Below are 16,640 nucleotides of genomic sequence, written 5' to 3' on the forward strand. Positions count from 1 at the left end.
TATATATATATATATATATATATATATATATATATATATATATATATATATATATATATATATATATATATCTATATATAAACATATTGACGCTTATTTTCAATTCATGAAAGTGCTTTTTAATGCTATATTTTATTTTTATTTTTAAATCTTCAAACCACTTCAAGATATCAATATATTCCAAGATGTTTTAAAGCTAGTGTTGACATTATTAATATGTAACATTTTTTATAGATTTAGTTGCTGTTTACAAATAAAAACTTGTTGCAATGTTAAAAATAAAAAAGTATCATTAAAAAAAAAGTTAAACATCAAATATATGAACATGAAGCGGTATGTTAAATTTTCTAGACTCGTAATAAACTTTTGATCGAACTTCAATATTTTTACATTTTTGCTTTTTTAAATATAAGTTTGTTTTTATGAATTTATTTCAAAAAGTTTTTAATAAGCAAAAAGCAAAAAACTGCATTAGTAATAACGAATAACAAACGAATTATTAATAATACATGGATTTAGAATTAAATAAAAATCAATTAAATTAAAATAACGAACTTTTGTATCGCGTAAAAACACCAAACAGAAACTTTGATGTTTTGAATTTTTAAATCTAGAAAACTACAACAGCAATATAGTATTATAATGCATCACGAAAAGAATGTTTTACTGGTCGAATGTCCTTATCCGATGTTTTCTTCGTCGAATGTTTTACTCGTCGAATTTTTTATTAGTCAATGATCAAAGAGTACAAGTAATCAGGTAACCAATTTTTGATCCATTTGTCTACTTTTTTTTCTTTTTTTTTTCTTTTTTGCAGTTTTCTATTAGAGCATTGGGTTGTAGGCGTCAAATTTTTGCATTAATTAATAATGTTGAAGACGGTTGAAAAACTGTTTCAAAGACTGGGTGTTTTTATACCTCCAAATAAATTTTTTTCAAGTTGTAATTTAGAAACATAAAAATGTATTTGAGAAGCGGGAAAACTGGTTGGAGAGAGGTTTTGCCCGAAATCACATATAACCTTTCTTAACAACCACTGTAGTAGAGAGCAATTTGCCAAGGCACGTAAAAGTTATTGCGAATTGTAAATATATGTTCCGAAAAGTATCTTTTAAATGTCTTTTTGAAAGAAAAGTAACTTATAAAATGTCTTTTTTTAAAAAAGTAACTTTTAAAACTTTTTAAAGTTTTACATTTACGAAAAAAACAGTTTTATTGCAAAATTTAGATCTCAAAAGATTTGTCACAAAGAATTTGTAATAAGCAAAACGTAACTGTAATTCATAACCGCCACGTGCTTTTTTCTTATAATTTAACTTTTTTTAGGCTGTTTTTTAAATAAATGGTTTTTGTAATTTTTTTCTATATTTAGATATATTGTATACATTATTTTTTCTTTGTTAGTTTGCAGTTAATAAAATATGTACAATTTCCGTTTAGATAAATTGCCTTGGTAAAAAGACGTCTTTGTCTTGTCCTCAAACCCTCAAAATAGTGAAAACAAAAACATTCAAACATAAAAATCGAAAAAAATATATATAAACTTGAACAAAAAAATCACAGTAGCGAAAGTTTTATATAAGTTTATTAAAACAATTAAATAAAAATATAAATTTATAAAAACAATTTAAAAAATTTTTTTTATGCATTTAAAAAATTTCAATTTTTTTTTTAAATAAAGACTTTTTAAATTTAAATGTAATGGTATATATTCACATATATTCATGTTCGTCATTACACATCAAACATAAAAAAAAAAAAAAATTAAATAATAACAATAAATCTAAAGTTTATTTAAACCTTAAACAAACAAACCTCAAAAACAAAAAGAAATGTTAAAATCAATTTTAAATGTTTATAAAATAAGATTATTTAAATTCAATTATTTTCATCTACAATTCTTTATATTTTTAACTACCTAAAGAATTTTGCTCAATAACAAACGACTATGAGTTATTAACAATTGAGGCGATAAACAACACCAGAAAAAAAGTGATTTTGTACGTCGTATAATAAACCGCCTAACATAAAATCATTTATCAAATACTTTAAATGTTTAATTACAAACAAATAATATATTTGGCAAATGCATTTATTTTGTGGGCGATTTTAATTTAGACTTGCTCGATTATGAAAATAATAAAAACATCTGAAATTTTTATCAATATTATATTTTAAAATGGTTTTCTGTAAACAATAAGCAAACCAACTCGCATTAGGAAAATATATAAATATATAAATATAGTAAATAATTATAAATATATAAATATAAATATATAAAAATATAAATATATTCATCGATTTATCAAATCATAGTTAACAACAGTGGGGTGCGATTCCGCAAATTTGCATTAAATTCTTGTAATTGCTAACGTAAAGTCTTCTGGGATGCGTCGTACAGCCAGATTGTAAACATAAACAACAAAATATTAATAAAAAATTACAATTTTTACTTTGTTATAGCATGATTCAATCAATTTTAAATTATTTTTATTTTCCTTTACTTTAAATTGTTTAAATATAGTATAGAATACTGATCAATGTCAGCCGGATTTTGCGCAGCTCCTAATTTTCAGCATAAACGATATATAAACACACACAGATATATATATATATATATATATATATATATATATATATATATATATATATATATATATATATATATATATATATATATATATATATATATATATATATATATATGTATTGCTTTCTTATTTAAGAACATTGAGCACTTTCTCTCTCTCTTTTTGCCTTTACTCAATAATACCTCTTTTACAACTATCTTGCATTTTTTACTCCAAACATATAATCACTATAATAATAACTTTTACTATATTGTAAACAGTACTTTTTTTGTGTGAATTATATTGGTATATATATATTGATATATATTATTATATATATTGATATATATATTGATATATATTAATATATATTGATATATATATTGATATATATATATATATATATATATATATATATATATATATATATATAAACACACACATACATAAACATATATAAACACATTATATTAAATAAATATATGTATGGATAATTTTTTATTTTAGATGTAAACATTAATAAAACAGTTGTAAGCAAAAATAAAGCAGGATTCATTACAGTTTTTAAGGAAAACTGCAATTATACTTTCCTATATAATCTTAATTAAAACGTGCATCATATTTAATACACTACTTTCTTGATATACGAATTTATTATTACGTTAGTTTTCACAATCGTGACTCAGCTCATGCTATAAAAATTGTTTGTATTATTCATAAACAGTAAAATATTATATTTAGTTGAAAAATGTTTATTCATTTTTTTGAGATGTGCTAAATTAGAATTACAAGTTTTCGATATGCTTAACAATTTTTATTTCATATTAAAGATGAGGAAAATAAAAATAACAAATATATTTATAAAAATATAAAAAACAATAATGAAAGCATATTAACACTAAAAGGAACGGTTGAGTTGTTTTATACTAACAGAGTTCAATAAACAATTCATACAGCAGTTGTATAATTTTGGGCTACTAAATAAATTCTCTAAATATTAAAACATTTACATAATTTAAATATAGCCTCATCTTAGTGTTGTCAAAAAAAAAAAAAAATTTTATTTAAATAAAGCCCTGATTGCTGTCTACCATACAGTTATATTATAAACCTTCTAGCATACTGCAGAGGGTAGTTATGAATTGAAACGTACATATGTTTAAAAAAAAAACTATTAGTAATAGGTTTACTTTGTTAAACAATGTAACATTGTTTGTAAACTGTGTAACAATGTAACATTTTGAAAACATTTGGAATATATAAGAATAAAAATTTATGGCATTTTCAATGTTTTTTTATAATCATGTACAATAAAAATATTGAATGTTATTTTTATGATTCAAAATATAACAAAAATACAAACATTAAAAATGCCATAAAAAAGTATTTTAAACATATATTTCTTCGTTTTTTAAATAAACCATTTGATTTTTAAGTAAACAAATATTGTTGCAATATTTTTATTGAAGCATTATAGTTTAAAATAAGTTAAAACCATCTTTACAAAAGCGTTATTCTTTACTGTCTAAATCTGTCAAAATGTCTTAACGTAAATATTATTGTTTATAAATCTGGCTGTACTAGACATCCCAAAATCCTCGTTCGCTAAATTACAAGAAAACTTGCTAGTCGAACGCCACTGGTTAACAATTTCAAGATGACTTGTTATGCAATTTCTGACTCCAACTATATAAAAATTTAAAAATTACCAATTAATCTAACTAAAGTAACATAAAATAAACACGCGTCGAAAAAAATATTCTTAAAAAAGTTATACTCAAAGGACACCATTCGTTATGAATAACCGAAAGCAAAGTATTTTTTTGAAGCAAAAAAAGTAAACTTATGCGTATAAAATTGCATTATTAGTATTTAAAAAAACTTTTTGACGTTTTAAAATACAAAGTGTAATTATAGTTTTGTTTTCACCCATTTTTAAGTTTTTTTGTTAAGTTGCTATATAAAAAGCCATCTTACCCCGCTTTCCCCTACTTATGTCAAAATCGATTTTTCAATGGTGGGGTGAACTTTTATCAAAAGATATGCAAATAATAATTCATTTCATGCTTTTCAGGTAAAAGTTCATTAAACTACAGTACATGAGCATGGGGTTGACAAAAAGTCATAAACACTAGTGTTGTATCTGCAACAATCCTCTGTATTGAATTCCATAGGTAAAATTTTTTTTTTTTTTTTTGTGTTTTTTATTTATTTTATTTTTTTTAGTTGTTATTCGTGGTGCAACTCTCTCTGAACTCTTTAACTCCGAAACACGAACCTTGCCGAGCAAGGCCGCTGCGCGGAGAAACTAAGTTGAGCGCGGTACTTCCAGGAACGTGGTGGGAGTCGAACTCCGAACCTCTCGCTTACAAAGCGAGCGCTCTTACCACTACACCACTACCGCATATAATTCATCGAGGACTTTAGAAATTCCTTGAGCAATAGTCTTTCCCTTGCCTTCTACCAAGTCTAGGGCATCCAATTTGATTTCTCTTCTTTCATTCTTAAGGACGACCACTTGGTAATCGATTCCGTTGATGTCAATCATCAAAGTGTAAGGACCAACTTTCCATATGCAACTTTTCAATCATTTTTATTATCAGCTTGATTGCCTCTTTGATTGTTGACATGTAAATAGCTTATTGACATGGAGTTGGGATGTCAATGCCTTCACGAGCCAATGGTTTGCATACACTGTGCGACATAATGATAAGACACCCCAAAAAGATTTATAAAACTCTATTATACATTTATATTTAAAAACTAATTTTTATTGGAAATGAAAGCAAAGGGTTTACAACACTAAACAACATTTTAACAAATTTATTTTTAACGTAACTCACATTTTAAAAAAAAAAACAACGTTTTTTCAGTGCGACAAAATTAAAAGACAATTTTACAAAAAACGTTTTATTTGCAAACCGCAGTTGTGGGCAGTTAAGAATATTTATTTGATGTAAACACCACAGACGATTATATAACTGTAAACTTTTGTGAACTGTCAAAAATTTAGTTTAGGTTTTTTTGATTAAGTATAAAATAACAAATTAATTAATAATGGGTCGTGTTGCACCGTTGAGTCCAGATGAGAAAAAAGTGCTCTTTAACTTATCGAAAATGGGTCACTCTGTTAGTTGCATGGCTAGAGCTATTGGACGCAGCCGAACTGTGATTAAAAACTACGTTGATAGTCCTCATATGTATGGAATAAAAAAAGTCCCGGACGTTCATCAACATTAAGTGACAAGCGAAGGTTGTTAAGAAAAGCTTCAAATTCTTCATTAACTGCACGTCAAATTACTGCAGAAGCAGGTGTGATTACTAATTTACGTACAGTTCAGCGAGTTATTCATAATGGTTTTTACCTTTTACGCAAAATACTTCAGCGAAAACCACCTTTGACAACAAATCACATAAACAATCGAATAACTTTTTGCAAAGGACCACGTAACATGGAAAGAAGAGTGGCAACAAGTAGTATTTCCTGACGAAAAACGATTTTGTCTTGATGGGCCGGATAAATGGAATTATTATTTTCACGATTTGCGTAAAAAACCAGTAACACAGCAAAGAGGTCAAATGGGTGGTGGTGGTGTAATGATTTGGTGTACGATTGGGTGTCATGGTAAATCTAAATTTCATTTTATTGACGAAAAAGGAAGGCTAAGGATTATCGCTTAATTGTTAAAGAATTTAAGGACGTGAAACATCTGTAATAGGTGGTGAAAATTTTGTTTGTCAGCAAGAATGCTAGCATTCATACAGCTATAATAGTAAAGGAATCAAAATGACTCACTGCCTGCATAAATTTTAGTTTGCAAGTAAAAAATTTGAAATTAAAATTTAAGTAAAAGTTTATAAATTTATCTTCTGGTCTCGTGACCGGGGCAAGATGACTTTTTATGCAATTTCTGCCTCCAATTTTATAAAATTTTAAAAACTACTAACTACCCTAACTGAAGTAACACAAAACAAACACGTGTGGCAAAAAAAAATAATAATAAAAAAGTTACACCTGAAGGACACATTTTTTTGTGAAATACCAAAATATTTCAACAGCAGTAAAATTGAAACATTGAATGGGCCTGCTAAATCTCCAGACCTAAACATTATTGAGAATGCTTGCACAGCTGTCACATATAGTGTTTGAAGGTGGTAAACAATATAGTTCACTAGCTCACTTAAAATCATCCATCGCATCTGCATGGGATGCAATTGACATTTCGTACATAAAAAAATTGATTCTTTACCTTCTAGAATGATTAAAGTGATTCGGAAAAATGGTAAAATTACCCAATATTGATTGTTTAAAATTGAGAGATCTTTTTATATAAATGACAATTTCAATGAGTTTTTTTCCAAAAGTGTCTTATAATTTTGTCGCACTAAAAAAACAGTTTTTTTTTAAATAAAATGCGAGTTAGGTTTAAAATAAATTTTTTTAAATATTGTTTGTCTTGTAATCCTTTTGCTCTCATTTACTATAAAAATTAGTTTTTAAATATAAATGTATAGTAGAGTTTTATAAATATTTTTGGGGTGTCTTATCATTATGTCACGCAGTGTATGTTAGCAGCTTTGTTTGTTGATACTCTTGTGTAGGTCACCAAGTTGACTGCAATTTTGCTTTTATGATATTTTCTGCTTGGTATATGAGTAGCCTCATCTCCTTCTTCATCATCGTTTTCATATTCAGTGTCGTCAGCTTCGAGTCAGAATCACTAAAACCAGGATAGTAAGTTGATGAGTTGGATGACCTATTAGAAAGTTTTTGTCTTTTCGAGAGATGGGTTGTTTCTTTAGTGACCGCTGGGCCTGTAGAGTATCTCACTGTTCTTTTGCTTTCCACTTGGAGATGGTACAATCGCTCGTTCTCGGAAGATAACCATGTTCCATCCACTTTAGTAATATCAAAAATTTCATCAAGGGGTTCATAGCTTCCCCGCTTGACACATTCATCATAACATTTTAGTATTTTATCAAGCTTTGCTCGTATAACTTGATCAGATAAGATACATGAGAAAGATTCAATTTATTCTTCCACAATTTGGTGATTTCTTTGAAAATTTCCGCTAATTGCTCTTTTCTTCCTTTGATTTTTGGTCCAAGGAAATAGTAGCGTCTGATAATTTGCTTTTTGAGAGGCGTTCTTCACTTTTCTTCCAGTGAATATTTTTCCAAAGGGACCATTCTTCTTCTTTTAGGAGAGTCTTCAAATTTTACCAGATTATTAGTCCAGACATCCTTGTTCTTCTGAATGCTACTATCACTAGGCTTGTGCGTCGTCATGTGTTGCTTCTGTAATAACTATAAAATTAGATAAGCAGCTATATATACACAGTCTAAATTGTTCCAGAATACTCTAAATTGTTTTAGAATATTCTTAATTGTTCCAGAATGTTTTAAATTGTTCTAGAATGTTGCAAAGTTCTCTAAAATATTCTGGAATGTTCCAAAATGTTCTAAAGTTCTAAACACTTCTAATCTATACAAGTTTTAAATGATTTTCAGCAAAGCCGCACGTATTAGCCGTAATAGCAGTAACAAGATTTAATAAATGACGATTCGTAATTTTAATTGCGGGTTGACCTTTTTTACAACCTAGAAGGATTGAACATGTTTTTAATGTTTTCGAACAAAAGTTTATCGATTTATTACACAGGAAATTATTTTTTTTTAAAAAAAGTCGAAAAGTCATAACCCTAGTATATATTCTGTTTTTATAAAGAAAGAAATAAGTTAATAGTTTTTAAGTAAAACTTGTGTCTTTGTTATTAGTTTTTTTTATTGTTTTTCTTATTGTTTTTTTTTGTTTTTAATTGTTTGTTGCTTAAAATTTGCATTAATAAAAAAATTTATGTTTCTCAACCATAAATAAAAAAATCTTTTTCTCACATTCTAAATTCTAAATTTTTGACTTTTTCCATTTTTTTTATATGGTGTACAAATTTTCTTATTCTTTATATTTACGGAATTCATCTATGGGTTTGGCGATAAGACATAATAAATCTTCTTCTTGCCCCTACTATTGGTATATTTCGTTAAAATCTTTAAGGAATATATTTAGATAAAAAAAGAAAGAGATTGTAAAAATTTAAAATTTAAAAGTCTTTAAATAAATTGTGTTTAAAATAAAGAATTAAAACATTATTAACATATATTTCTCATCTTCAGTGATAACATGATCAAGCTAGTTAAATGTGGGGTGAAAAGAAAAGAGGTAAATGCTGTTATCTTCTCCATGACTTAGATGGCTAGCGTTCAGTTTGTGTGCTACTTAAACGCTTAAAGGTCTTACTCATTTTTGTGCAAGTGGTATTCTGTAGTATTGTAAACGCATTCAAGTCTGCTTGCCAAGCAGCGCGTTATCCTAGATCACTTTTAGTTAGTTGCTTTAAACGCCCCGAATCCAATTTGATTGGTCTATATAATCTTCTTTATCTTATCTATATATTTATACTATCTCTTATTTCTTGCTTGTCTAATATTTTTGAGAAGCAAGAAATAATATAGTTAGGTATAAAAGTTGTATTAAAAACGACTCTTAATTTAAAGACCGAAATAAAGACCGAAATACGATTTCAATATTTACTGAAAATATTATGTGTTCAACAAATTAAAAAAAAAAAAAATAAATAATAGTGACACCGTTAATGGTAACGTATAGATTTTTTATTACAAAGTTGCTGCTTATTACATCTACTTTTATTTCTTTTTTTGGTTTCAACAAATAAAAAGTATTCAGAAATTTATTTTCAATTAATTTCCTGTGTCATAGTTTTGCTAGAAGTTAAATATGACTCAACGTTAAATTTACTAGTTTTACGACTAAATTTATTTTAATTTGCAGGGGGTTTGTTTCTAGTTTTCAGAAAGATATGGAGTAAAAAGTTTAATAGATACGTTGTTAATTTACCCCAAATCGAAATAATTGAATTTAATAATTGAACATTTTAGGCAATTTCATTTTCTTTAAAACTGTATTTTAATGTTAAAAATAACGTAAACTAAATCTATACTTGTCAATAAATGTGAATTTATGTGAACAAAATCTACACTAGTCAATAAATTTTTGAAATTATTAAATAAGTCATATCTTAAATAATAATTTCAAAAATGTTTTTTTACTAGTGAGCCATTTTTTTCATTACTTCTATTAAGTAAAAAATGATAATATATTTAAATAACATGATTAACTTTGTCCACTAAGTTTCATAAAAAGTAACTGAAAAGAAAACTTAAATTAAACTGATGTTTAAATAAAAGAATTGATTCCTTTAAAAGAACTTAAGGGAAAAGTTTATGATCCAGTACCAGTTCATTATTGTACAGTACTAGTACATGCATATATTGTAACTTTCTAAATAGTTGTAGTTTTCAGAAACTTGTGTGTGGTATTGTTGAAGAGTAAACTTGATTTTTTTATTTCTACTTTAACAAGAGTTAATTTCGCATTAGAAACATCTCAAGTAGCAGGAGCTATTGGTTATTGTAGCTTATTACTCTACTTTTATTTGTGTCTCTTGTCTTAAAATACCGAAGAAACTTGTTCATTTTTTACAATTTTTTCTTGTTTTTACTTAAATACACAACTTTAAAAAAAACTAAATTTTGTTAAAATACAATCAAGCTTTTATCTTATAATTACTAAAATTGAAATTTTTTTCTTACAAATATTTTAAGTTGAACTTTGGCAGATATGGCTGCGATATTTGTACACCTAGAACGTTTTTAACTTTTTGTTTATTTTTTCAGAAACTTCATAACTTGAAAATGAACTAAATTTAAAGTTGGACAAGATTATTTTCCGTCAAAAATGACTAAATCAATATCCAATTAATTAAACTTTTATCAAAATGTTTCTTATTTAGTTTTGTCCTATTGAATTATTACAAAAAAAAAAATCTTTATTATTAATGTGTTTCGTTACCTAAGTATTTGTTGTTGTGTATGTGTGTGTACGCGTGTGTGAGTGTGTGCGTGCGTGTGTGTGAGAGAGAGAGAGAGAGAGAGAGAGAGAGAGAGAAAGAGAGAGAGAGAGAGAGAGTAAATAGGTTGTTCAATGTACTTGTACTTAAAAATCAGAGCAGCACCTCAATTTTTCTTTAACTGTTTGTTTCATCTGTTAAACCTTTATAAATATATTTAACAGAAGGCAAATGAAAAAAAAAACGTTATGCATAAACAATTTTTTAAACATAAAAACGATTCAAAAGTGACAGCTTTCGAAGTATATTTTTGGATCGGTCTATTTTAAATCGGTCTATTTTAAAAACCGCGCCAGTCTATAATAATGTTTCTAAAAAGTGAATGAAATTTTTGCAAAAAAAAAGATTTTTTTTTTAATTTAAATTGAGACAATTTATCAAATCAAAAATCTGAATTTTTATCTAAATGTGAGCATAAAAATATGTACCTTTAAAAAAACTATTTAAACAAATGACAAAACTCAAGTTATATTTTTCTAAAGAACATTTTTCATGATTAATTACTATAATTTAATATAATATACTGTTTACTAAAAATAAACTCTAAAACTAAAAATAAAAGTTTGCTAATTTTTAATCAATAATTCCTAATTTCCTGTGAGATTTTTTTTAAGTTGAAGTTTTGAAATTCATATGTTCCCGGGTCAATTTTCTTTTAGTATTTAAAACTTTTTAACAGTTTTTTCAAAAATAACAACAATTTATTTACGAGTGTAAAGTTTTTTTTCATGCGCCTTTTTTCGCTTCCACTTTCTCAAAAAGTTAAAAGTAAAATTTTGACCTGATTGTTGTTAAATTTTTTAAAATGAATATTAATAAATAACTTATCAAAACGCAATTTCTTTTAATTTCTCAAACTTTTTTTGGTATTCACACACACACACACACACACACACACACACACACACACACACACACACACACACACACACACACACACACACACACACACACACACACACACACACACACACGCACACACGCACGCACACTATCAATGTTGAAATTATAAATCCAAAGTTTTTAAAAAAATCGTATATCAAATAACAGAACTTGAAAAAAAAGTTTGATTCGAAATTATTTATTAAAATTTAGACGATAATTTTCTTTATAACAGTTTTTTTTCTTCCAAATTTTTTTTTTGCAAGCTACAGCTGTCAGTTCGATATTTTATTAAAAAGTAAATATATCTTATGTTTTTGAGAATATCTAGAATATTTTATTTATTATATAACTAGATATAAAAATAACGTCTATTTATTTAAAATAATTTATTTAACTTTAACAAAAAATGCAAATTATAGATGACGCAAAACACTCATTTCCCGTCTAATTTTCATTCCGCTAAAACTTTGCTTAACAGTAATGTAACTTTGAAGATATTTGTAATTTAAAAAGAGCATTTAATAAAAAAACCTTTAAAAAAATAGGCGGAGAAGTCAAACTTTATTATTTTCAAAAAGTTTAAAATGGTATTTTTTAAAACGTGAAAAAAGTAACGTAATTACTTTTTTAAGCCTAGTTAATTTTTTCACGAACCATACCAATCAAATAGAATTTAAAGAAAATAAAGATAATTCACGCAAATTCATAATTTTAAAAAATTAACACATTTTGAAATTTTAGATGTGCTAATTTTTTATAAATTGTGAGTTTAGAGGAAGAATTTTTGTTTAAATCTATTTGGTGGCTATTTTGTATTTCATGACAAAATCTAGTATTTAATTATATTATAATTTTCGAGTAAAAAAAACTTAGTATATTAGTAATTCATTATTATACTCTAAAAGTAACGTTTTCTACACACAATAAGAAACAATTCAAAATTATTTACGTAATAAAAAAAGCGATAAGTCATTATAAAAAAAAACTTTAAAAAATGAATTTTAGACAAATATTTATAAATAAAAACATCACATTGAATCAATAGCATGTTTCCTTAAATCGACAAACGTTTTTAGACGTAAAGCGATAGGTCACTTGTTTAAAAGGTTATTTAGTATTTACAATATTTAATTACTGTAAAAATTATATATTGAAAAATATAATTGTCTAAATTGCCAAGTTTTTTAGATCATGGAACACAGTAGTTAGTAGTAAAAATAGTTATGTAAGTAGATTAAATTTGAAAAGTTGTTAAATATTTGTTTACGCCTTTTGTCAAAATTTAATAATTTCACGTTTTAAAAAATGCCATCAAAATTATTAATCAAAGAGAAATAAAATGTAAGTTTTAAGAATTCACAGCAAAAGTAAGAAATCGAGGGTAAATAAAAAACCTTACCAAAAATGTGATAATGCTGGAAATATGTTTCTCCTATATATATATATATATATATATATATATATATATATATATATATATATATATATATATATATATATATATATATATATATATATATATATATATATATATATATATATATATATATATATATATATATATTATTTAATAGTATTGAACACTCTTAAACGTACAAGAGCATTTGAATTATTAATATTATACCATAATAACACATTATTATAGTATAATAATAATAATAATACATTTTATATATATATATATATATATATATATATATATATATATAACAATCTATTTTGTGTGTATATATATATATATATATATATATATATATATATATATATATATATATATATATATATATATCGTTTTACTTCCTGCATGTGCAACTGTCATTTATTTTACCTGTTTTTGTTACGTATCGATTTTCTTTAATATATTGTGTATTGTGTGTTGCCTCCGTCAGAATTAAAAATGATGCGTAACGTCAACTAAAATGAATTGTGATTGAGATTATAATGATTCGTCTTGTAAATAGGTTTTTCTATAGAATAAAAATAATTAATTGTATAAAATTTTTCGTCGTATTTTTAGTGTCTTTTTCAACTTGATGTTGGGTAGAGATCTGACTGAATTTACTATAGAAAAGAACGAATATAGTTTTAATCAAAAGTTCTATAAATTTGTATTGCAACAATCTTTTGGTTAATTATATATGATGTTTTCATCTAAAATGAATTAAAATATAGAATAATCAGATAAAAATAAATAAATTGGAACAGTTAGGCGGCTTTTACGAATAAATAAATCCTTAATAAGGTTTAATTTTCAATTAATTAGCCTTTTCCTTTTATTAGTTGCTTTGCTATTTCCCTCAATAGCAATTATAAACATAATCGAAACAAACTATTATTATGTTTGTAAAACATTTTAAAACTTTCCAAAACCAATGAACATTTTTATTTTACAAACTCTATTTGATTTAATAAAGAGATTTATTTTGGTATTTTATTTTTGTTGTTCTGAGCTCATTGATTGTGTTTTATGGTTTTAAACTTATAGCCACGCCGTTTTTTTGATAAATTCTATTTATTAGCTTTTGATATATGTTCCTTTTATTGTAACTTTTTTGTCATTTCTACTCAAACAAAGGTTATCAATGATCAGAAGACATATATATATATATAAATGTTTTTAAAAGTATCTGTAAAGCACCTGGAAAAAAAACTAGATAACCTATCTATAACATAATTGAAATTAATATACTCCCAAAATTCAAATTTATTTATATAAATTCATAAGTTATCATTTTTTTTTAATTATATATATTTTTTCAAAATTGCGAACCTGGTTTAAAAAGCCGTAAACAAACTAAAACGCATCAAGTGAGTTTTTTGAATAAGTTTATTGCGCCGAGAAATCAGATTTCGAGTAAGAAGAATTAAACAGAAATCAAAATATGCTCAAGAGTGAGTGAGAATATGCAATAGTATCTGACTATTTTCTTAATCATTTTATGTTTTATTTTTCCTTGTTATAAAAGCTACAAAAAATACCATGTACCCTTAGCTTAGATATTGCCGTTATACAAATAATACCGTAAATTATCATCGTTAAATTTCATCAATTAAAGTCTGTACATGCTCTTTAAATTTAGCCATTTAGTTCTAGAGAATTATTGGCATGAGTACAAAGAATCTTCCTAATGGATGCAATGTTATCAGCAAACAAATCTTTGATAAAGTGGAGGAGAAGCAGTTATTTTGGATGCGCTCTCTTATTATTGGGTTGATTAAAGATTCATTTGTTTACAAAACAGTTTTAAACCTTTATAGCAAACATTCATTTATTTTAATTATTTTTGTATGGCTAATTTTAATAACAACTCTTGGAATTGTTGCATACCTTCCTGATGTTAAAGTTTTGTCCTACATCCAAATTGCACAGACGTTATTTACCTATTTTATTCCACCATTAATTTGCTTTTTTGCATCTGCTTTAGTTGGAATAGTTATGAAAAAAAAAAGGCTTCAGTACTTTTCTCATATTTGTTTTGCAACTTGTGTTATACTTGAAATATTGTTAGAAGTACTTAATCAAATAGGAATAAATATATTTAGTTATTCCCTCTTTACTCATGGCTTTGTATCAAGTATTTTTATCTCAATTGCTGGAAAAACGTGTGTTCAAAAAAAGTTACGTTTTACTTTATACATAATGGCTGGAATTATATTGCTTCGTTTCACCCTATGCAATTTCAAATGTTTTCAATACATTCCACCTGCAATTTTGTACATCTTTTTTCTAAGTGGTGAGTAACATTTAATTTTTTAACAATTTTTTTTTTAATTTGATGTTTTAAATTTTTCAAAGCTTATATCTGATTATATTGCAGTCAGATGCATAAAAATTGATGTCTATATGAACACAAAAAACTGGTACTAAGATCTTTTTTTGACTCAGGGTTTAAAAAAAACAAAAACAACTTAACTATAAAATTAAGGTGTTTATTTCATACAATTTGATAAACTTATAAAAACGTGTAATATGTTATTCTGTGGAAAAAGTGGTTATGTGTGAAAAAATGTTTTCTTGTTATCATCATGCTTATCTTTAAATTTCAATATAATTTTTTCTTTCATTTTTATTAAAAACATAAAACTGCCTAGTAAAGTATTACACTAAAGTGTTAAACATTCATATTCCATTGTATAAAAAATTATTTTTATTTTTCAAGCATATGACAAATAGCTTTATGTTTAAAATCATTGTAACTCATTTAAAAATTGTTTTTTTTTTTGTTGTGAGTAAATTATATACTTCATATAGTGTTCATATATAGTTCATAAATAAATAGTTCATATATGCAAAGTTAGAGAAAAATGTCATATTGGTAAAAAAAAATTTGTTAAATCTGATTTAAAATGCTGGCAAAACCTAGGCATTATTAGGTTATATGGAATCAAAATTAGTTTAGATCAGAGCTCTTTAAGCTATGATGGCAATGCAAATTATGTAACAATGGATATGTTTGGGTTGCAAAGATGAAATATAAAGCATAATAAAATGTTTAAGTTTATTTAGCAAATATGCAATGAAAATAAATACAGTGATAAAGGAATATGCAAGTTCTTCAGAAATAATTTTACTTTATTATAACAATTTTAATTATAAAATTGTTATAATAGAAAAAAGAGATTTATCAGATGATTGTGTCTTTCAATGTTATAAAATTTTCTTTTCTATTTTCTGTTTTTTTTTTCTGTAGTCTAGTCTATTTAAAAAATTAAAAAAAAAAAAAAAAATTAAAGAAAATTTTCCAACTTTATCAAACCATTTATAAATTAGAAAGGTATTAATTATTTCCAATCAGAAAATGAATAATTTAGTTATGTGGTATGCAGTTAATTCATGGAACAAACAAACTCATAAAATGCTTAATCCATGTGAAATTAATTTTTTTTATAACTTAATTGATAAATTTGGTGCTATTAAAGTCTATCATGTATATATATATATATATATATATATATATATATATATATATATATATATATATATATATATATATATATATATATATATATATATATATATATATATTTGTATATGTGTGTGTGTATATATGTATATATATATATATATATATATATATATATATATATATATATATATATATATATATATATATATATATATATATATATATATATATATATAAATTATGTTAGTATATTTTACAAAAAGAGTGCTAAATGTTCTTAAAGAACAGAG

At 25.0% G+C, this 16,640-nt stretch overlaps 1 protein-coding gene across 10 annotated transcripts in view; it reads left to right on the forward strand.

The window, feature by feature from the left end:
* The first annotated feature begins 201 nt into the window (after positions 1 to 201).
* Positions 202 to 16,640, forward strand: part of LOC100197690 (cGMP-inhibited 3',5'-cyclic phosphodiesterase 3A) — a 58,988-nt gene continuing 42,549 nt past the window's right edge. For 3 of the 10 annotated variants that reach the window (XM_065814148.1, XM_065814152.1, XM_065814155.1), the window contains exons 1-4: positions 202 to 333; positions 615 to 759; positions 4,645 to 4,744; positions 14,524 to 15,177. In XM_065814148.1, the coding sequence (XP_065670220.1) occupies positions 14,550 to 15,177 (628 nt within the window). In that variant the 5' untranslated portion in view covers positions 202 to 333; positions 615 to 759; positions 4,645 to 4,744; positions 14,524 to 14,549. Of the gene's footprint in view, positions 334 to 614; positions 760 to 4,644; positions 4,745 to 13,425; positions 15,178 to 16,640 lie in introns of those variants that run through there. The other 7 variants (XM_065814147.1, XM_065814150.1, XM_065814157.1 and 4 more) reach the window with 6 other exon arrangements.

Source organism: Hydra vulgaris, chromosome 12, assembly GCF_038396675.1.
Source record: "Hydra vulgaris chromosome 12, alternate assembly HydraT2T_AEP".
NCBI classification, from domain to species: domain Eukaryota; kingdom Metazoa; phylum Cnidaria; class Hydrozoa; order Anthoathecata; family Hydridae; genus Hydra; species Hydra vulgaris.